This window comes from Cherax quadricarinatus, chromosome 30 (assembly GCF_038502225.1).
Source record: "Cherax quadricarinatus isolate ZL_2023a chromosome 30, ASM3850222v1, whole genome shotgun sequence".
Taxonomy (NCBI): domain Eukaryota; kingdom Metazoa; phylum Arthropoda; class Malacostraca; order Decapoda; family Parastacidae; genus Cherax; species Cherax quadricarinatus.
In genome coordinates this window covers 1,757,424-1,779,275 of record NC_091321.1, presented here as the reverse complement: position 1 = coordinate 1,779,275, position 21,852 = coordinate 1,757,424, and the positions used below count along the sequence as shown (strand labels likewise).

The window sequence follows — 21,852 nt, the reverse complement described above, 5'->3', positions numbered from 1 at the left end:
CCCCTGGCACCCCAAATTTACCTACTACTCCCTCCATAACATTTTTACCCACTTTAGCATTGAAATCCCCAACCACCATTACTCTCACACTTGATTCAAAACTCCCCACGCATTCATTGGGACCAGCTAAAACAGTAAGGATCATATGGTATTTAGGAGATGGGAGGTAATCAGAATGGATCCAAATGAGGGAAGGGTAGCTCTAATTTCTTAGATCAAGAGCCCTTCACTAGCATCAAGTCACCCTACCCCTTACATTGGAGTGAGTGTGATAAAGAAGATAGTAGCAGTAAAAAGTGCTTGAAGAGATCATCAAAAACAGAAAGTGATACAGGCAATGTGGTTCAATGAAGCTAGAGAAGCAACTCTGATTGCCAGCAGATATTAGTTAACCAGATACCTCTTGGTCCTGCCCATTTTGAATAAATATATTTCAACTGTTTACCCATTTTTAAATATATAAAAAAATTCAAGTTAATCTCCAATTATGATAATATTTAGATTATACATTAATTTCATGCTCTACCCTTCCAACTATTTATTACTGCACTGTACAACTATGACTTCAAAAAGATTTGCAGGAATATGCTGTCAATAATGCTATTAACCACAGATAATATCAAAATTCTTACTGAATTCTGAACAATAAAATATTAAAATGCATAGAAGATATTAATTAAGGTTTCTAAACAGCCAATATCTCTGCAAATTTTTAGGTCACATCTATTCTAACTACCTGTGTGTTGTGCTTTGTGTGTGTCTAGTGTGAACTTAAGAGCAAAGGACTGGCCGCAGATGTCACAGGTGAAAGGCTTGTTAGAGGCATGGGTGGCCAGATGAGTTTGTAAGGAGCTTCGTAACCCAAATCCTCGGTGACACACATCTAGGAGAAAACAATTATTAACAAAACACTAAATTACTTTTAATCTATACTGTAGGACACAGAAAGAAAATGTATATATCTTGCATGTGTGTGTGATTACTTGTTTATGTGGGATTTTTTATTTGTTGTTACATTAGTAGTGCTATATACATGGTGTACCATCTTTGGCTGATGAGTTAGACGCATGTGCAACAGTCGAGTTAAACTTCTTTATGCTATTTGTGACTAGGGATTCACTATAGCAAATCACCTAAATCCAATAATAGCTCAACAAAAACTGGCTGTACGAATGATTACCCAGTCTAGTGCCATATAATACTTTCTCCAGCTATTCAAAGTTTAAACTAACTTAATATACATAACACACACATTCCTCTTTGTATGACTAGTTAATGGTACAAGTTGGGCCGAAATGTCATCATAAGTTTTAGCCTACCATGTGCAGGTTATTTATGTATTGTTTCAGTCACAGTATTGTGCCCTTTTATTCTTTTATATACATAATATTCACTCATACTACTGTGCATACTAGTATATGTACAGGACAATCAATTCTAATATAAACCCTGCTTTGAAACTCTTCCTTTACAGCTGCAACAGAAATCATAGGCATAACACAAGACACAAAAATCTCTTTGATATCCCCTGTGTCCAGCTCAACCTGATAAAAACTCAATGTGCATAAAAAGCCATAAAATCTTGAACTCTCTGGGTGAAGATTCCAAAAATTCCCATCTGCCAACGGCTTCAAACCACCTTCTTATATTAATGTGCTCTTGACACCAATATATTATGTCAAACAAATATTGAAATCTGTTTTCATCCAATTCTCTCTTTGTTCTTATTCTGGCTTTCCTTCACCTGTATGTTACTAGATATGTATATCATACTTGTGGTATTTTTTATTAAGTCAAGTAACTAGTTTTGCTCACCCTGATAAACTTGACAATTTTAACTTACTATAATTTTTATTTTGAATTAGCTGAATAAATTTTAAGCACAGAACAGGATAAATGTTGGCCAAGATGCTATGGATTCTACAGGCCTTCAGTTTATTATTTGTCCTTTGCAGTAATACTGCATGTCCTTTCTTTTAGACAAAGCTGTTGTACTGATAATCTTGCATAGTATTACATCTTTATTTCTTATGTCCCTATCTGCCAGAGCACTTCTCAGTGAATTTTTAGTGCATCATATTGTTTTGTATTTAAATTAACTAATACATATCACTCTGTCAGAACAAGACATTTTTTTATTCTTTCTGTTATTTTATGAATTAACTTGTACCTATTTTAAATTCCTATTAATACCATGTATTACACACTTAAATATAAAAAAATAAAACTAAATTTTATGTACAGTATAGGCTAAGTTTTGCCTGAAATGCTATGAATCCTATGGGCCTTCTGATTATTGTATGCTTTATATAGTAATTTTGAAGTAAAGATTTGTATTGTTTTTGTACTGTTACATGTCCATCTGGAAAGACTGCTAGAGAGCAAGTCATGGAGAAAATGCTTTCTTCACTGCATCACTCTGAATTGATTTGAAATGATTCATAGGTTAAAAATAAAATTTAAAGTAATAGATTTTAATGAATAAATCAAGTTCTTAATTTTGCTTAGGAATTATATTATTTGAGGTTACATCAAGAGGAATAAAGAAGTAACCCTTCTAATGACAACGTAAGTTAAAACAAGCATACGTAAATTAAGATATGAAAGGCATAATAAGGGGGGCAATGTGGCAGATGTTGCAAGTGTATGGTGTAGGAGGTAGGTTACTGAAAGCAGTGAAGAGTTTTTACGAGGATAGTGAGGCTCAAGTTAGAGTATGTAGGAAAGAGGGAAATTTTTTCCCAGTAAAAGTAGGCCTTAGACAAGGATGTGTGATGTCACCGTGGTTGTTTAATATATTTATAGATGGGGTTGTAAGAGAAGTAAATGCGAGGGTCTTGGCAAGAGGCGTGGAGTTAAAAGATAAAGAATCACACACAAAGTGGGAGTTGTCACAGCTGCTCTTTGCTGATGACACTGTGCTCTTGGGAGATTCTGAAGAGAAGTTGCAGAGATTGGTGGATGAATTTGGTAGGGTGTGCAAAAGAAGAAAATTAAAGGTGAATACAGGAAAGAGTAAGGTTATGAGGATAACAAAAAGATTAGGTGATGAAAGATTGAATATCAGATTGGAGGGAGAGAGTATGGAGGAGGTGAACGTATTCAGATATTTGGGAGTGGACGTGTCAGCGGATGGGTCTATGAAAGATGAGGTGAATCATAGAATTGATGAGGGAAAAAGAGTGAGTGGTGCACTTAGGAGTCTGTGGAGACAAAGAACTTTGTCCTTGGAGGCAAAGAGGGGAATGTATGAGAGTATAGTTTTACCAACGCTCTTATATGGGTGTGAAGCGTGGGTGATGAATGTTGCAGCGAGGAGAAGGCTGGAGGCAGTGGAGATGTCATGTCTGAGGGCAATGTGTGGTGTGAATATAATGCAGAGAATTCGTAGTTTGGAAGTTAGGAGGAGGTGCGGGATTACCAAAACTGTTGTCCAGAGGGCTGAGGAAGGGTTGTTGAGGTGGTTCGGACATGTAGAGAGAATGGAGCGAAACAGAATGACTTCAAGAGTGTATCAGTCTGTAGTGGAAGGAAGGCGGGGTAGGGGTCGGCCTAGGAAGGGTTGGAGGGAGGGGGTAAAGGAGGTTTTGTGTGCGAGGGGCTTGGACTTCCAGCAGGCATGCGTGAGCGTGTTTGATAGGAGTGAATGGAGACAAATGGTTTTTAATACTTGACGTGCTGTTGGAGTGTGAGCAAAGTAACATTTATGAAGGGATTCAGGGAAACCGGCAGGCCGGACTTGAGTCCTGGAGATGGGAAGTACAGTGCCTGCACTCTGAAGGAGGGGTGTTAATGTTGCAGTTTAAAAACTGTAGTGTAAAGCACCCTTCTGGCAAGACAGTGATGGAGTGAATGATGGTGAAAGTTTTTCTTTTTCGGGCCACCCTGCCTTGGTGGGAATCGGCCGGTGTGATAATAAAAAATAAATAATAAGGTGAATTATCTTTTTAATAATTTGGCATAAAATTAGCCATATTCAGTTAACAGATACAAAATCCTTACAGCAAGAAAACTGTCGCTGATGTGAAGGTACATGACAGGTAAGGCGATGTTTCTGGAGGTAGGATGCAGTACTGAAAGTTTTACCACAATTACTGCAACCCCACGGTCGCTCCCCAGTATGAGTTCGGTGGTGTTGCTTCAATTTAAGGAGACGGTTAAATATTTTGCCACACACCACACACTCTAAGCCTTTACCTCCAACTGAGCGACGAACCTCAAGAGGAATCTGAAATACATATCTCCTGTTAACGTCAAATGAACTCATTTACTTTACCATATAGATGATCTATGACCTTAGTTATAATGTAAATATATTACTGTATGTTGGTCAGATCAGAGAAGGCAAATTACCAATAACATGACTTTTCAATTCTACAGCAAACCTAGCACCTAAGTGTAGATACAGTAAATTAGCATCAATTGACAAGAAGAAAGTATCGCTATTCCAGGGAAGGTCTGCTCAACAGGTTCATATCTGCTAACATTTCAGGCATTGTAAAGAAAACAGAAAGGTATTTATATTCCCCATTCTCTCTAGTATATAGGCCCTTGAAGTGGAGTGACAGAGTTGAAAGGCTCTTGATCCAAGGCACTGAAGCCATCCTCCTCTTCCTCAGATTAAATACAAATGCCCCCCATTCCCCTGGCACTGTATGACCCTTACAGGATAATTGACTATCATCTTTGATAGTCACAATTCAGCTCATCAAGTCTTACAATGAGCTTGTCCTGAATGTTCGGACACTCACACCTGTAGTCTCTGCTGTTTTATCAAAAGCCTGAGGGTGAAGAACTGCATAACCATCATTCATGATGAGCTAAGTAACTGAGCATAAATTTCAGACCCAACTTTGCTTCACTGGGACATAAACAAGGGTATGGCAATTGACTTCCTTTCATAACAGAAAAAAATCTACAGTCTTCTGAGGTTGTGTATGTGAGGGGCTTGACCTTCCAATAGGCACGTGTGAGTATGTCAGATGGAAGCGAGTGGAAACAAGTGATTTTTATCAATCATTCAATAAAATTTATTTCCACATGATACATCACCTGTACAAAACTGGATTACATTTCAATAATAAAATGGAAAGCCCCTTATTTATGCAGAGCATTTTGGGTAAGCTTTAACCTAACTTACATCTAGAAGGACTTTAATATGTTAAATAAATGTATATAAGACAATGCTCCATGGAGAAGTGGAGAAGAATCTTTCCTCTGTAAGTCATGCATGTCATATGTGACTGAAATGCTGGGAGCAAGGGGCAAGTAATTCCTTCTGTATAAATTACTAAATGTAAAAAGAAGAAAAACATCATGAAAGCACTTCTTCTTTTTTGGGTCACTCTGCCTCAGTGGGAGATGGCTGGTGTGTTAAAAAATAAGCATTAATGATATTCACAATAAAAAAGATTTAACAAATATGAGTCAAATGTGTAAGTAGCAGACTTAATGTGGTGTTGGAGTATGAGCAAGCTAACAATTATGAAGGGATTCAGGGTAAACTGGAAAGCTGGACTTAAAGTCCTGGAGGTGGCAAGTACAGTGCCTACACTCTGAAGGAAGGGTGGAGATACTGCAGATTAGGTCATCTAAACTAATGTTGGTATGTCTCTGGCAAGACAGTGATAAGAGCAAGTGATGGTGAAAGTACTTCTTCATTTTTGGGTCATCCTACCTAGGTAGAAGAGGGCTGGTGTATTAAAAAAAATATTTTTTATGCCTTACAATCCCTTAATAATTACTTGTAGAAGCTGTTTTTAGGTTACTGTAAACTTTGTTAAATCTGTTCAGTGAAGCCCATTTACAAGTACTTACACCAGTACATGTGGCTTCTTGAGTTAAATAATCTTTTCACTTTCATCACCACTCACCTCCTGGAGCTCGTTCACCATGAAGGTCATTGGGTTGGATGTAGAGCCTGGCGGGTTATTGCTGAGATTCAAATTCTGCCCCATTTGTAGGTCTGCCAGGCCCTGAGCTGCTTGTAGATCTGCCGGGTCACGTCCACTGTGCTCAACCTCCACAGGCTCTGGACATGCTAAGTGCGGAGTTAGACTAAGGGAATCTGAAGGAGGATCCACATAAACAGCAGCAGTGGAGGTTGATACTGTGGCAGCTTCATTGTTGTGTGATACAATATCTTCTGAGGATGAAGCTGCAGAGACTGATCCTATCTGATCTTCCATTTGGGCTTCTAACTGACAATGACCATCAAGTTTTTGGTCAAGGGCTACATGGTTTATTGTGTGTGTTGGGTGGCTGTCATTACATGTTGTTGTTTCCTGGTTAGTAACACTTGCAGAAAGCAATGCTGCTGCCGATGCTTCTGCCTCTCGAGCAGCTTGAGCTGCCCTCTCCACTGTAAGAAAATTCAGCAATAGTTTATTCCATAACAAATATTGCACAAAGTTTCCTAATTGGTGTGGCTAGCTGCCATAATAGTTTCTGTATACAAAACAAATTATTGGATCTGATCTTCAAATGACAAACCATGTCAGATATACAACCACCATTAGGTTGAGAATGCTACCTAACTGACCAGTATCCAGAAAGGTGGGTGTAGTAGCTTTGTAGTGGGTGTAGCATTGCAACCTAATATTTTTTTTTTTTTTTTGCAATTCTTTGAAACCGGCCTTTAATCTTTTAAAAAGTTTTTTCAGAAGCACTATATTCAAGAAAAAGTATTATACTGAGTATTAGAAAAACTAGTGAGAGTTATATTGAATCTTAATATCAAAGACATAAATGTCTTTGTTTTTAACACAAATGTAATTAAGGACAGGGTTACCTTAAGTATGGTTGGATGTATTGAAATGTAGTCAAAGAATTACACATAAACACTCCCATTACAGAATCATTTAAATTTTCTATTAGTTGGCTAGCTCACTCGCCAAAATCATACATTGAAACTTTTGTCTCGAAAAAAGTTAGTTTTATTAAAAACATCATCAATGTCTCTTGAGCTATCAAGTGCCCAGTAATACTGTGTTTTACTCTATCCATATACAGCACTGTATTTGATGGAATACACTACATTTTAGTGTGAATGCTGTACATTATATTCTCAGACATGAGTCAAGATAGAGAGATATGGTTTATTTTTGTTAAAATCATTACAAATGCTGTAATGTATGTTTTTTTTTAATCTGGGGAAGTTTTAAAAGCATATGTGTCATACAGTGACTAGGGAATCAGAGACATTCAGGATCAATCCAAAGAAGGGGAGTATAAGTCCAGTTCCTGGGATCAGGATCCCCTCACCAGCAGATACAGTTGCGGGTTGTCCCTTGCATGAAACTACGTTCAGAATTTGACATCTGATCAAGGGCTGATACCAGGTGTTGACTCATATTTTCACTTGGTTGTTAAATGCAATGGAAGTCTCAAATGTCTGTATAATGAATTATCCAACCTCTGCACAAGGATATTATTGATCAGCATAAAGCTATATGCAATGTGAGAGAGGTAAAGTAGGAAACTCTCAGAGTGAGATTCTCTGCACTTTCTGTGATTTAAATAATGAGCAGGTCTGCTTGGTAGCAACAGTACATCACTGTGGCTAACTACTGTATTCTTTTATCATCATATTCAAACATCAGTAGATCCAAAAATCTATCCCTAAAATATATTTGTGACTGGAAATCCTCCAACACCACATGAGAGAGAAAATGGGGAGGATAAAGTGCAGAAAGTTTTTCAAAGTACAAAATTTAATTTCTAATCAGTATGGCAATGGTAAACTTCTAGAGAAGGTGTTGTTACCATAATCACAGTTTCAAATATATATTATTTTTCCCTGCACTGTCATCCCCTAAGAGAAAAATTATTATTGATTTACTACACATGTATAGGTTCTACTTATGTATGCTGACCCAGGACTATATGATCACCTGTGACTACATGATCCTCTATGTGATTACATAACCCAATGTGATTACATAACCCAATGTGACTACATAACCCATTATAAGACTAAATGAACCTTTATGTAGCTACATGATACTTTATTATGTTCAATTTTCTGCACACATTAAAAAAGATAGCATGTGTGCTCTCACCTTACCTCTTTGCTTAAAACTTATTCTATCATCATCGTCACTACTGGAGGAGGATGAAGAAGAGGAAGAGCTACTAGAGGTGACTGAGCTGGAGTCATCATCATCACTCTCATCATCATCATCATCATCATCATCATAGTCATTGTGCTGGTCGTCATCATAACTTTGCTCACTGGCAATCTTCTCCATTTCAGTATTATTATCACATAAACTACTTTGATTCTGTAAACCAAAGGATTCAGAATTACACTTTTTGTCTTTAACTAATGAGCAGCAACCTAAAGGAAGTTCTAATGCCTCTAAACTTTTCTGCTCTTCTTCTTTTGGAGCTCTGTTCACTTTGTCTGCTCCAAATATCTCTGGAGTGATTCTTGCCTCCTTATCAGTCTCTAGCTTACAAGGTTCAGCATCCTGCATCACATTGGGACTAGACATCCCATCATTCGTCTCCTCCCTAGAGATACCCTCTCTAGTATCTTCTTCATGAATAATGAGGGTACAACTGTTATCCCCATCAATGCTATCCTCACTCATAACAGCTCCTACAGCTGACACACTTCCATTCACAAAGGAGCTACTGGGCTCAGATGGCTTCACTGGACTCAATGGTTGAATATCTGATGGGCTTTTCTCTTCTTCATTCTTACTGTTTTCCCTTGTATCTTCATCATTGCATCCGTGGTCTTCATTATCTATATCTTCATCACTCCTCTCAGCTTCAATTCTTGCTTCCCCATCACTTCGATCATATTCGCTACCTTGTGCCTCTTCACTACTCAGGTATTCGTTAGTGGTTCTATTGTCACTTCCATCTCTACTATCTTCTGACTCACTTTCCTTGTCTGCACAGATTATGTCTATGTCCACAGGGTTTGAATAATTTCTAACTGTATACAACTTGTCCTCATTAGTTATTCCTCGACTCTTTCCATTTATATAATTTTCATCCGCATCCACTTTCCTTTTCAATGAGTATTTTTTTACAAAACCATTACAAACACCTTTCCCAAGATCTTCAACATTCTCCATTTCCTGCTTAATGTCATAAGACTCAGCCTGGTCCTCCATCTCACAGTCATCTCCCACATACTCTTGATCACAACTCTGAATGGAAGATAATTTCGGCTTTAACTCTTCTTCATAATCAATTGATGCTATTGTGTTTACAGACTTTTTTGAGAATCTTTTATGCAATTTTTTCCACTTATTTAGATTATACTTCTCACCTTTCGCAGAACATGAGTGGATCTGGCAACCAGACCAGACACTTGGTAATTTATTGGAGTCAGAGTTCAACCTTGTATGAGTACTAATTAATTCATTATCTACTACTTTTATAAAATCTCCAGTTTCACTTGAGGCTGGTGTAGAACTATGACAAGGATCAGTTTCTTCATTTTCTTGGCATAAATCAACATCCTCTCCGTGATCATCATCTTCATCTAATGCATCACAGTCTGTTGCATAAGTATGTGGTGGATCTGGTTCCTCACCACTATCCCTTAAGTGGTTGTCTTCACTCTCTTCCTGTCCTTGGTAACTGTCCTTCAGGTAAGTGTCCTCACTGGCATGCTCTTGTGGGGAATTTTCCTTATTATTACTCTCTGTAATACTTCCAGGCTTTCCTTCACATTCATCTTTGGGTTGATCTTCATGTTCCCCATCCTGGTACACCTGAGTTTCTGCTTCAGTTGATGCGAGTAGCACATAGCACTCCCCCTGCACCCATCGAACAACAGTTCCTGAAGTGTATCTATGGATATCAGTGTGCTGAGACTCGGGTAGCTGTGAAGTATCCCAACCACAACCACAAGCGTCTGTGTAGAGATCATGGCCTAAGTCTTCCAATTTCTGAAATTAGAGAGGCAATATGTCTTGAAATAATATGCCCTAGTTACTGTATACACTAAATATTTGGAAGAACCAAGAAATGCATAGAGTATGAAGAAATACTTGATTGCATTACAGTTTTCATTATGTATTTCAGCTGGTTCTGCAAAGGGAAGTGGAGAAGAATCGTTCCTCCATAAGCCATGTGTGCTGTAAGAGGTGAACAAAATGCCAGGAGCAAGGGGCTAATAACCCCTTCTCCTATATAAATTACTAAATGTAAACAGAAGAAAAACTTTATTTAAGTGTCTCTTCTTTTTTGGTCACCCTGTCTTGGTGGGATATGGCCAGTGTATTAAAAAAAATGAGGATATATGTACTTGTTTCTGTGATGAGCTTAAAATTATTGCAGTTCTGACATTCAGGCTGTTGAACTACTAGAGGGACTAAGTGATGATGTCTAATCATCATCACTTAGTCCCTCTAGTAGTTCAACAGCCTGAATGTCAGAACTGCAATAATTTTAAGCTCATCACAGAAACAAGTACAATAAATGGTGGGATAGTTAAGCTTATATTTGCAAATAAGATATAACAGATGTTTTGAACAATGGAATTGGCAAAATAGCTTGAGAAGTCTTGATCAAGAGTAAAAAAGTCTAGTGAAATAAGGAAGGAATATTTTAAAAAAGGAAATCTGAGAATTACATAAGGAAAAGGTTTGATGATATGGAGGAGTGTTTATATCAGAGACTTGAAGCTAGTCAGTCATGATTCATCTTAGAAAAGTCCAGAAAATAAAAGTGATACATGCAAGTACCTAAATGTTGTCATCCGATGTAGAGTAAATACTAACAAACATTATGAACAAAGAAGTTATATAATATGAATAGCTACTGTAATTCTCATGTAAATTGTTCAGAATATCAAGCATTTATCAACAGCTTGTATTTTATATACAGCCAGACAACAACATAGCTAGATTAATATTTATACAGGTCGGCCATCACTAATCCGGCAATCAGTTATCCGGTCCCATTAGTAATCCAGCACTAATTTCAGTTAGCATAATTTAAAATTTCATCATTTTACTGACTCAAATCATTATACGGACTCAAATTTCATCATTATACTTACTCAAAAATTGTGCAGATAATTGTAAATCTACAGCAGCAAGCCAGTGGAGGAGAAAGCAGTTATGAAAATGAGGAAGATGTAGCAGAAAGAATGTCTATTGATAGGTTAATTAAGTGTATTCTAACTTAACCACTCTGTAATCCAGCAAACTTGCTAATCTGGCACACTACAGGTCCCAATGGTGCCAGATTAGTGATGGCCACCCTGTAGTAGTTTCAGGTAGCAAACAATTATGTAATGTTAATGAAAGTTGAGCTTATTATATGCTGTTTTTTTGAGTAACAAACACTCTATAATGTTTTTTAACCCTTAAACTGTCCAAACATAGAGCTACATTCACGTGTGTTGCGCTCTGATCGTAGATCTATGTTTTATTTTACATGCTTTCAACCTTGTCATGATACGCCTGAGTTGCCTAGACATGAGAGAATGAGTCTGTGTACTCAGTGTCCACAGTATGACAAAATTCGAGGATGCTGGAAAAATGCGCTCTTCATTTTAAACAAAAATAACAATTTTTTTTTTTTCCCAAAATATTCAGAGCGGTACGCACGTGAACGTTGATATACGTTTGGACAGTTTAACCCTTTCAGGGTTGGTGCTGTACTAGTACGGCTTGCACGCCAGGGTTGGTGCCATACTAGTAAGCATAAATTCTAGCACTTTCAAATCTAGCGAGAGAAAGCTGGTAGGCCTACATATGAAAGAATGGGTATATGTGGTCAGTGTGCACAGTATAAAAAAAAATCCTGCAGCAAACAGTGCATAATAACCGTGTTTTTGCTTTAAAACAGCGACTCTGCAGTGTATTTTCGTATGCTATTTATGGTTGTATTCTAGTTTTCCTCTCTCATTTTATAGAATGGAAGACATATTACAGAAATTGAGATGATTTTGATTGGTTTCATGATGAAAAGTACCTTAAAATTGAGCTCAAAGTAGCAGAAATTTTCAGTTTTTGCCAAAGTTCAAAAGTAAACAAATCATGCCATGTGTCCAATACATGTCAACTAGTGAGTCTAATATTCTTTCACAAGTGCGCTGATATTATTTATACCATTTCTACACTAATGCAGTAGTCTGCATAACAGTAAATCTATTTTTTTGTGAGAATAAAAATTCAAAGTGGAAAGGGAAAGAAATGTAAGAGAGGCCTGGGGACGTGACTAATGAACAGAAAAAAAATGTTATTTTAGTGCCAGGAATGTCTGTCTTGTTCATTCTGGACCCTATTTGGAAATTGGCATCATTTGAAATTTGTGTGAAATGGCAAAATTGCCAATTTCTGACCACTTTATTTGATAGTTGAAATCGGTAAATGGGTGGTTTTTTGTACTCATTCAATAGAAAAAAATGGAGTTCTAGCGAAATAGTTATGATTTCTGTCGACTGGTACATTGGAATTAGCCGAAAATAGGGCTCAAATTGGGCGAAATCGCCGATGCGTAAACATCATTGAGACCATTAACTTCACAAGAGCATAATTCTGTAAGTTTTCCATCAAATTTCATACTTTTGGTGTCATTATGATCAGGAAAAGATTCTCTATCATTTCATAAGAAAAAATAATTTTTTTTTTCGAAAAATTTCCGACCCTGAGAACAAGTTTAGGAGAGGGCCTGCCGACCCTGAAAGGGTTAAGGGTTAAACACTATCATTAACAAAGCTTGCATAAATATGTTTTGAGTAAATTATGACACATGGTATTATAATACAGCACGTACTTGAATGTTCAGTGAAAATACTGTAAAGAATAACTTTCATGATTGTTTAAGATTTAGTAATAAAGATGTGCAATTACTTTTCTTCCCTAGTTTAGAATATCACTATAACTATAACTACAGGCCAATATCCAATTTACACCCACTCTCAAAAATCTTTGAAAAATTAATTCATAAACGAATCTACTCCTACCTCATCTCCCAAAAACATACTCAACCCCTGCCAATTTGGATTCAGGCCTAATAAAAATACTAATGATGATATTATACACATGCTAGAACATATATACACTGCAATAGAGAAAAAAGAAGTCCCACTGGGGATCTTCATTGACTTACGTAAAGCTTTTGATACAGTTGACCATGACTTGCTCCACGTAAAATTGTCACACTATGGTATAAGAGGGCACTCCCTCAACTACCTCAAGTCATACCTCAGCAACAGAAGCCAATATGTGTACGCAAATGGGGCAAGCTCTTCCGCACAACCAATTACAGTTGGTGTCCCACAGGGAAGTGTCCTTGGCCCTCTTCTCTTTCTCCTATACATAAATGACCTACCAAATGCTTCGCAATTACTCAAACCCACACTATTTGCAGATGACACTACATACATCTTCTCTCACCCGAGCCCAGTCACGCTAGCCAATACTGTAAATACCGAATTACAGAAAATATCACCTGGATGAGGACTAACAAACTTACACTAAACATTGACAAAACCTACTTCATTCAGTTTGGTAACAGCTACAGATGTCCCTCTTAACATAACGATAAACGGATCACCTATCACAAAACTAACAGAGGGAAAATTCTTAGGAATCCACCTTGATAATAGACTCAAATTTCATACACATATACAACAAATTTCTAAGAAAATTTCCAAGACTGTAGGAATACTATCGAAGATACGGTACTATGCTCCACAGTCAGCCCTCCTGGCCCTTTATCACTCTCTTATTTACCCCTATCTCACCTATGGAATTTGTGCATGGGGCTCAACAACAATTAACCATCTCAGACCACTAATTAACCAACAAAAGGCTGCAGTTAGAATGATAACAAATTCTCACTACAGGCAGCACACTCCACCAATATTCAAAACACTCAACCTACTCACCATACAAAACATCCATACTTATTATTGCACCTATTATATACATAGAACACTTAACTCTGATATTAACCCTCCCCTCAAACATCTCCTTGCCAACCTCAACAGAACACATGACCATAACACAAGGCACAGATCACTCTTTGATGTTCCTCGTGTCCATCTTACGCAATGCAAAAACTCAATGCACATAAAAGGCCCTAAAATCTGGAATTCATTACCTGTAAATATAAAAGAAACACTACCTGTTTATAAATTCAAGTCTCTTCTCAAAGATCACTTACTCACCCAAAACCAAATAAATACTGAATAACTGAACCTTATAAATTGTATATCTTAAATGTTTCTCACAATTATACCACATAAATGTTAAACCTAAAACCCAATCTAACAGAATACTCCATTCGACTGAATGTACAGCAATGCATGCAACCATATGACCTGTCTTTGTAATACTCATTTGTGCTTTATAGTTATCTGTTTACAATAATGTCTTATCACTGATTTCATCATTGCTTAGTTAATCTTAAGTTAATTTTAAGCCAGCCCGTAATGCTATGCATATAAGTGGCTTTGGCATGCTGCTCTTACCTGTATTTTTTTGTACCTCTGTATGTATGCTCAAATTACTAAATAAATAAATAAATAAATATAAAGCATGTATGATATGGAAGAGGGTAAGGTACCTAGGGATTGGCAGAGAGCATGCATAGTTCCTTTGTATAAAGGCAAAGGGAACAAAAGAGAGTGCAAAAATTATAGGGGGATAAGTCTGTTGAGTATACCTGGTAGATTTATTATTGACAGAATTAAGAGTAAGATGGAGAATAGGATAGCAGATGAACAAGGAGGCTTTAGGAAAGATAGTAGGTGTGTGGACCAGGTGTTTACAGTGAAACATAAGTGAACAGTATTTAGATAAGGCTAAAGAGGTTTTTGTGGCATTTATGGATTTGGAAAAGGCATATGACAGGGTGGATAGGGGGGGCAATGTGGCAGATGTTGCAAGTGTATGGTGTAGGAGGTAGGTTACTGAAAGCAGTGAAGAGTTTTTACGAGGATAGTGAGGCTCAAGTTAGAGTATGTAGGAAAGAGGGAGATTATTTCCCAGTAAAAGTAGGCCTTAGACAAGGATGTGTGATGTCACCGTGGTTGTTTAATATATGTATAGATGGGGTTGTAAGAGAAGTAAATGCGAGGGTCTTGGCAAGAGGCGTGGAGTTAAAAGATAAAGAATCACACACAAAGTGGGAGTTGTCACAGCTGCTCTTTGCTGATGACACTGTGCTCTTGGGAGATTCTGAAGAGAAGTTGCAGAGGATGGTGTTAATGTTGCAGTTTAAAAACTGTAGTGTAAAGCACCCTTCTGGCAAGACAGTGATGGAGTGAATGATGGTGAAAGTTTTCCTTTTTCGGGTCACCCTGCCTTGGTGGGAATTGGCCAGTGTGTTAATAAAAAAAAATAAAAACAAATAAAGCAACTTACCCTCACCAAGAGGAGGAGCAGTGAGTGAAGACCAAATAGAAGGTGACCTTGGAAGTTGTCATCTTCATGAAATGACAGGTTTACATTTTGAAGTATAATTTCTAAACCCCATGATTCAATCACACCATCTGCTGCAGCCTGAAATACAGTCTCATTGTAGACTTTTGAAAATCTTGTTTAAGAAGTCTCTGGAAGAGTAACTAATGAATGAATTACCTATTTTTGGTCCAGAAGACTTACAAGTAACTAAGACTGTTTGCCACATCAAGATGACCACTACACTCTTTAGTCCAAATCAATACTGGCACAGTTCACTGCACAGGTCAACTTGAAGCTAATAAAATCCAACTATAGTATCTGATAAAACTGACCATTACTAAGTATAATGGCAGGAAAAATATTACCTTAAATACGGTACAGAATGACAATTATAATTACAACTCTATCTTTGATGCCAAGTTTGCTTTTGAAAGTTCCTCTACGGTGATGTAATAGAAAAGCTACCATGAACTATATTTTTGTCAAAATACTTCTTACTTTTAATGAAGGACCCACAGTAAACACTATCTTTCCCCTAAATTACATGACAGCCATATATTGTTACAAATCCTGTTTTCCACTGATAACCAGAGTTTACTCTACCTGCCTAGCTCATTACCAGCAGTAAATAAATATTTGTTAATACTGCACAAAATTTTCCCTAGGCAACCCTTGGATACCATCAACCAAGCCAGTGCACCCAGATACAAGTTCTGGCCTGTTAATCACATGATGGCAGATGAACTTAAGTGCAAATAAAAGTTACAGGGTAATTTCTGGGGCTCAGTGAACCCACTGCTACATAGTAAACACTTTCCTCACCAAAGGTAGATATAGTATTCTTTGCCTCTTGGGGTCAGATAACCCTTCTTCCCAGAATCATCCCAAAAGGATGAGAATCTGGAGACGAAGCAAATATGACTGGGCAAAATTAATCTTCCTTAACAATTATTATTATTATTATTATAATCAAAAAGAAGCGCTAAGCCACCTTCCTTAACAAGAAAAAGAGGCACACAAAATTAAACTGGGACCCTTAAATTTCAAAGGTTTGTAATATAAGAGCATCTTATGGAGCACTAAAAAAATTAAAGTAATGAGCCCAAGTGGTTAATCAATACCTATTTTAGTGTCATCAGTTAACCTGCTGGTACATACTTATATCCCTTTGTATTCCCTCATTTAAGTAATTTATGTAGATTGTGAACAAAGGTTCCAGTACTGACCCCAGTGGTGTACCACTTATAATGGTCTCCATTCTGAGTTCTCCCCATTTATGCAAACTCTCTGTTGCCTATTGGTCATTTGTCTCAACTCAGGAGATAATTTCTCTTCCTATACCATGTGAAACCACTGTCTTGATTAGTCTCCTCTGTGGAAATTTATCAAAGGCCTTACCACAGTCCATATACACAATATCATATTTTTTATCATGGTAATCTTAAATAACTTTGCAAAGAAAAAAGTTAGTCAATTCGAAAGGCAAAAATGCCCCTTTGTAAAACCATGCTGAGTTTAACTGATTATATCTTTCAAGGCAGCTTAGCATCAGCTATGTATGCCATGAAAGTTCTTTGTACACTCTCCAGGTCAGCAATTTTGCCTGTCTTGAAGGGGGTAGTTAGTGTTCAGCAGTATTCCAACCTAGAGAGAACAAGTGATTTGAAGAGAATCATCATGGGTTTAGCATCCCTAGTTTTGAAGGCTCTCATTATCCATCCTATCATTTTCCTAGCAGATGCGGTAGATATATTGTTGTGGTCTTTGAAGGCGAGATCCTCTGACATTATCACTCCCAGGTCTTTCACATTACTTTTTTTTTTGCTCTATTGTACAGTTAGAATTTGTTGTATACCATGATACAGTTTTAATTTCCTCAAGTTTTCCATATCTGAGTAGTTGAAATTCCTCTTCATTGAACTTCAAATTCTTTTGAGTGGCCCACTTGAAGATTTGATTGATATCCCTTTGAAGGCTTGTGGTGTCTTCGATGGAGGACACTGTCATGGAAATTCGGGTGTCATCCGCAAAGGAAGACACAGAGCTATGGCTTACATCTCTGTCTATGTCAGATATGACAATGAGGAATAAGATGGGAACGAGTACTGTGCCTTGTGGAACAGAGCTTTTCACTGCAGCTGCCTCGGACTTTACTCTATTTACTATCCTCGAGTTTACCTGGAGAGAGTTCCGGGGGTCAATGCCCCCGTGGCCCGGTCTGTGACCAGGCCTCCTGGTGGATCAGAGCCTGATCAACCAGGCTGTTACTGCTGGCTGCACGCAAACCAACGTACGACCCACAGCCCGGCTGGTCAGGAACCGACTTTAGGTGCTTGTCCAGTGCCTGCTTGAAGACTGCCAGGGGTCTGTTGGTAATCCCCCTTATGTATGCTGGGAGGCAGTTGAACAGTCTCGGGCCCCTAACACTTATTGTATGGTCTCTTAACGTGCTAGTGACACCCCTGCTTTTCATTGGGGGGATGTTGCATCGTCTGCCAAATCTTTGGCTTTTGTAGTGAGTGATTTTCGTGTGCAAGTTCGGTACTAGTCCCTCTAGGATTTTCCAGGTGTATATAATCATGTATCTCTCCCGCCTGCGTTCCAGGGAATACAGGTTCAGGAACCTCAAGCGCTCTCAGTAATTTAGGTGTTTTATCTCCGTTATGGGTGCCGTGAAGGTTCTCTGTACATTTTCTAGGTCAGCAATTTCACCTGCCTTGAAAGGTGCTGTTAGTGTGCAGCAATATTCCAGCCTAGATAAAACAAGTGACCTGAAGAGTGTCATCATGGGCTTGGCATCCCTAGTTTTGAAGGTTCTCATTATCCATCCTGTCATTTTTCTAGCAGATGTGATTGATGCAATGTTATGGTCCTTGAAGGTGAAATCCTCCGACATGATCACTCCCAGGTCTTTGACGTTGGTGTTTCGCTCTATTTTGTGGCCAGAATTTGTTTTGTACTCTGATGAAGATTTAATTTCCTTGTGTTTACCATATCTGAGTAATTGAAATTTCTCATCGTTGAACTTCATATTGTTTTCTGCAGCACACTGAAAGATTTGGTTGATGTCCGCCTGGAGCCTTGCAGTGTCTGCAATGAAAGACACTGTCATGCAGATTCGGGTGTCATCTGCAAAGGAAGACACGGTGCTGCGGCTGACATCCTTGTCTATGTCAGATATGAGGATGAGGAACAAGGTGGGAGCGAGTACTGTGCCTTGTGGAACAGAGCTTTTCACCGTAGCTGCCTTGGACTTTACTCTGTTGACTACTACTCTCTGTGTTCTGTTAGTGAGGAAATTATAGATCCATCGACCAACTTTTCCTGTTATTCCTTTAGCACGCATTTTGTGCGCTATTACGCCATGGTCACACTTGTCAAAGGCTTTTGCAGTCAGTATATACTACATCTGCATTTTGTTTATTCTCTATAGCATCCAGGACTTTGCCACAGTGGTCCAGTAGCTGGGACAGGCAGGAGCGACTTACTCTATATCTGTGTTGTCCTGGGTTGTGTAACTGATGGGTATCCAAGTGGTTGGCAATCTTGCTTCTTAGAACCCTTTCAAAGATTTTATGATATGGGATGTTAGTGCTATCAGTCTGTAGTTCTTTGTAATTGCTTTACTGCCACCTTTGTAGAGTGGGGCTATGTCTGTTGTTTTTAGTGAGTGTGGGATGACCCGTGTCCATGCTCCCTATCCACAGAATGCTGAAAGCACGTGATAGGGGCTTCTTGCAGTTCTTGATAACACGGAGTTCCATGAGTCTGGGCCTGGGGCAGAGTGCATGGCCATGTCATTTATTGCCTGTTGACTTGTTTGGGCTTTAATCTGTCTAGATGTCTGACAACCATGTTAATAGTAACTTATTCTAACCTGTATAAATACTGATTTGACAATTTTAATTATTACTTCTTTTTAGATTAGTTAAAGGATAATTTTGATATATATGTATTATTGACTGACTTAATTTTGCTCTACCAATTATCATTACATTTATGAGGGAGGAGTAGTGAACCAATAAAGGTCATACAGCACCTGGGAAATGGAAGGCTTAAACCAAGGAAAAGGAAGTTACGTCCAATTCCTTGGATGAAGAGCCCCTCACTGACATCAAGGCGCCCGCCCTCAGATGTGCTCTTTTTTATCTTATTATAAGTTTGAAGACGTTAAACATTATTAAATCCCAATAAAACAGCATATACACTGAGCTTGTAATGTTATTTTTGATAATTACCAGTCTCATTAACTCCTGAAAATGCTCTGACACTTCAATTAGGGCGTGAAGGACACTTGCGGCCATGATGCCTCTACTATTACTACTTTTATATAATAACAAGTGCCACGGTGTATACTGTAAAAGATTTGATGTCTAGTGTTTACATTGATTAATTAATATAATAACTATTATGCACTTGTTGTTGTTGGGGTTTATAGGGCCACTCACAACTTACGCCGTAACGAACCCTGCCTTCCAGTGTCCGGAAGAGAAACTTCGATCAAAGTGGAAGGTGGTTTTATTTATTTATTTATTTATTTTATTTATTTTATAATTTGAACATACATACAGAGGTACAAAAAAATACAGGTAAGAGCAACATGCCAAAGCCACTTATATGCATAGCATTACGGGCTGGCTTAAAATTAACTTAAGATTAACTAAGCAATGATGTAATCAGTGATAAAACATTATTGTAAACAGATAACTATAAAGCACAAGTGAGTATTACAAAGACAGGTCATATGGTTGCATGCATTGCTGTACATTCAGTAGAATGGAGTATTCTGTTAGGTAGTGTATTTAAAGGATAACAAAGTTAGATTGGGTCTTAGGTTTTACATTTGTGATATAATTGCGTATTATATGTCCCCAGAGCTCACTGAGGCCAGCAAGAAGGAGAACTATTATGCACTCCATATTGCTGTTGTTGAGGGTTTTGGATACAGCCAAAGCTTGCTTCTTATTGAGCCCTACTTCTTAATTTCTGGTGAATAGTGACCGGGAATTGGGAAGGGAATTACTAAGTAAGTTTATTTAGCTACAGATACACACAAGGACAATTATCATAAATAGTAACATAGGAAAAAGAGTTTCCTTCTACATCAGAAACTGACACACAAAAAAGTTCCCAATTAAATCAGGTGAATCCCGTGGCCTTGTTGCAAAAGTTCTCTCTTCACACAGTGATGTCCGAGTTCGATTCCCTGCAAGGGTAGAAACATTAGGCGTGTTTCCTTACACTGGTTGTCCATGTTCACCCAACATTAAAATGGGTACCTGGGTGTTAGTGGACTGGTGTGGGTCGCATCCTGGGACAAAACTGACCTAATTTGCCCGAAATGCTCAGCATAACAAGCGGCTTTCTATATAGTAGTATGTCATTGATGTCAGCTAGGACTGTATACCTTGTACATGTACTTGAAGTAAATAAAGATATCATTATTATTATTATTATTATTATTATTATTATTATTATTATTATTATTATTATTATTGTTGTTGTTGTTGTTGTTGTTGTTGTTGTTGTTGTTGTTGTTGTTGTTGTTGTTGTTGTTGTTGTTGTTATGGCTGAAAACAGAAGTATCAGTTATACTTTCACATCGACACCAGGCTGAGGGACTGATTACCTCAAACAGCACCGTGTCTTCCTTTGCAGATGACACCCGAATCTGCATGACAGTGTCTTCCATTGCAGACACTGCAAGGCTCCAGGCGGACATCAACCAAATCTTTCAGTGGGCTGCAGAAAACAATATGAAGTTCAACGATGAGAAATTTCAATTACTCAGATATGGTAAACATGAGTGTAGTGATACTGGTCCTGTGGGGAGCAGCAGCAGGATAATACTGCACCACCTCTAGGGGCCCTTAACAACAACAACAGTTTGGCGTGCGTCATGGGCACCAACATATGGTGTGTGATTCTCTCCTACTTTATCCATTTATCACCGATGCAGATTACATGGTGAGTTTAAATATGTGGCCTGTAGTTATAACTTTTCTCTTGACATATGCAAGACATCACCATCCCTGTAGAAGCCATTATTAGATGTACTAGTCATTATATTTTGTTGTTGCAGAAGTACTATGAAGATTCTATGTTCAATAAAGCCTAGAGATAAGGCCTGTGTTTCTATCACAACAATGAGGAAATTAAATCTTCATCAGAGTACAAAACAAATTCTGGCCACAAAATAGAGCGAAACACCAACGTCAAAGACCTGGGAGTGATTATGTCGGAGGATCTCACCTTCAAGGACCATAACATTGTATCAGTCGCATCTGCTAGAAAAATGACAGGATGGATAATGAGAACCTTCAAAACTAGGGAGGCCAAGCCCATGATGACACTCTTCAGGTCACTTGTTCTATCTAGGCTGGAATATTGCTGCACTCTAACAGCACCTTTCAAGGCAGGTGAAATTGCCGACCTAGAAAATGTACAGAGAACTTTCACGGCGCGC

The 21,852-nt window shown here is 38.1% G+C and overlaps 1 protein-coding gene across 1 annotated transcript in view; it reads right to left on the bottom strand.

Annotated features, from left to right (window-relative positions):
• The window catches only part of LOC128692594 (uncharacterized), a 45,759-nt gene extending 25,915 nt beyond the window's left edge, over positions 1-19,844 (bottom strand). Inside the window, exons 1-6 of the mRNA XM_053781778.2 lie at positions 19,625-19,844; positions 15,348-15,485; positions 8,066-9,911; positions 5,874-6,361; positions 4,003-4,228; positions 737-883 (exon numbers count right to left, since the gene is read on the bottom strand). Coding sequence (XP_053637753.2) covers positions 737-883; positions 4,003-4,228; positions 5,874-6,361; positions 8,066-9,911; positions 15,348-15,485; positions 19,625-19,690 — 2,911 coding nt within the window. The 5' untranslated portion in view covers positions 19,691-19,844. The remainder of the gene's footprint in view (positions 1-736; positions 884-4,002; positions 4,229-5,873; positions 6,362-8,065; positions 9,912-15,347; positions 15,486-19,624) is intronic.
• Positions 19,845-21,852: the final 2,008 nt, after the last annotated feature.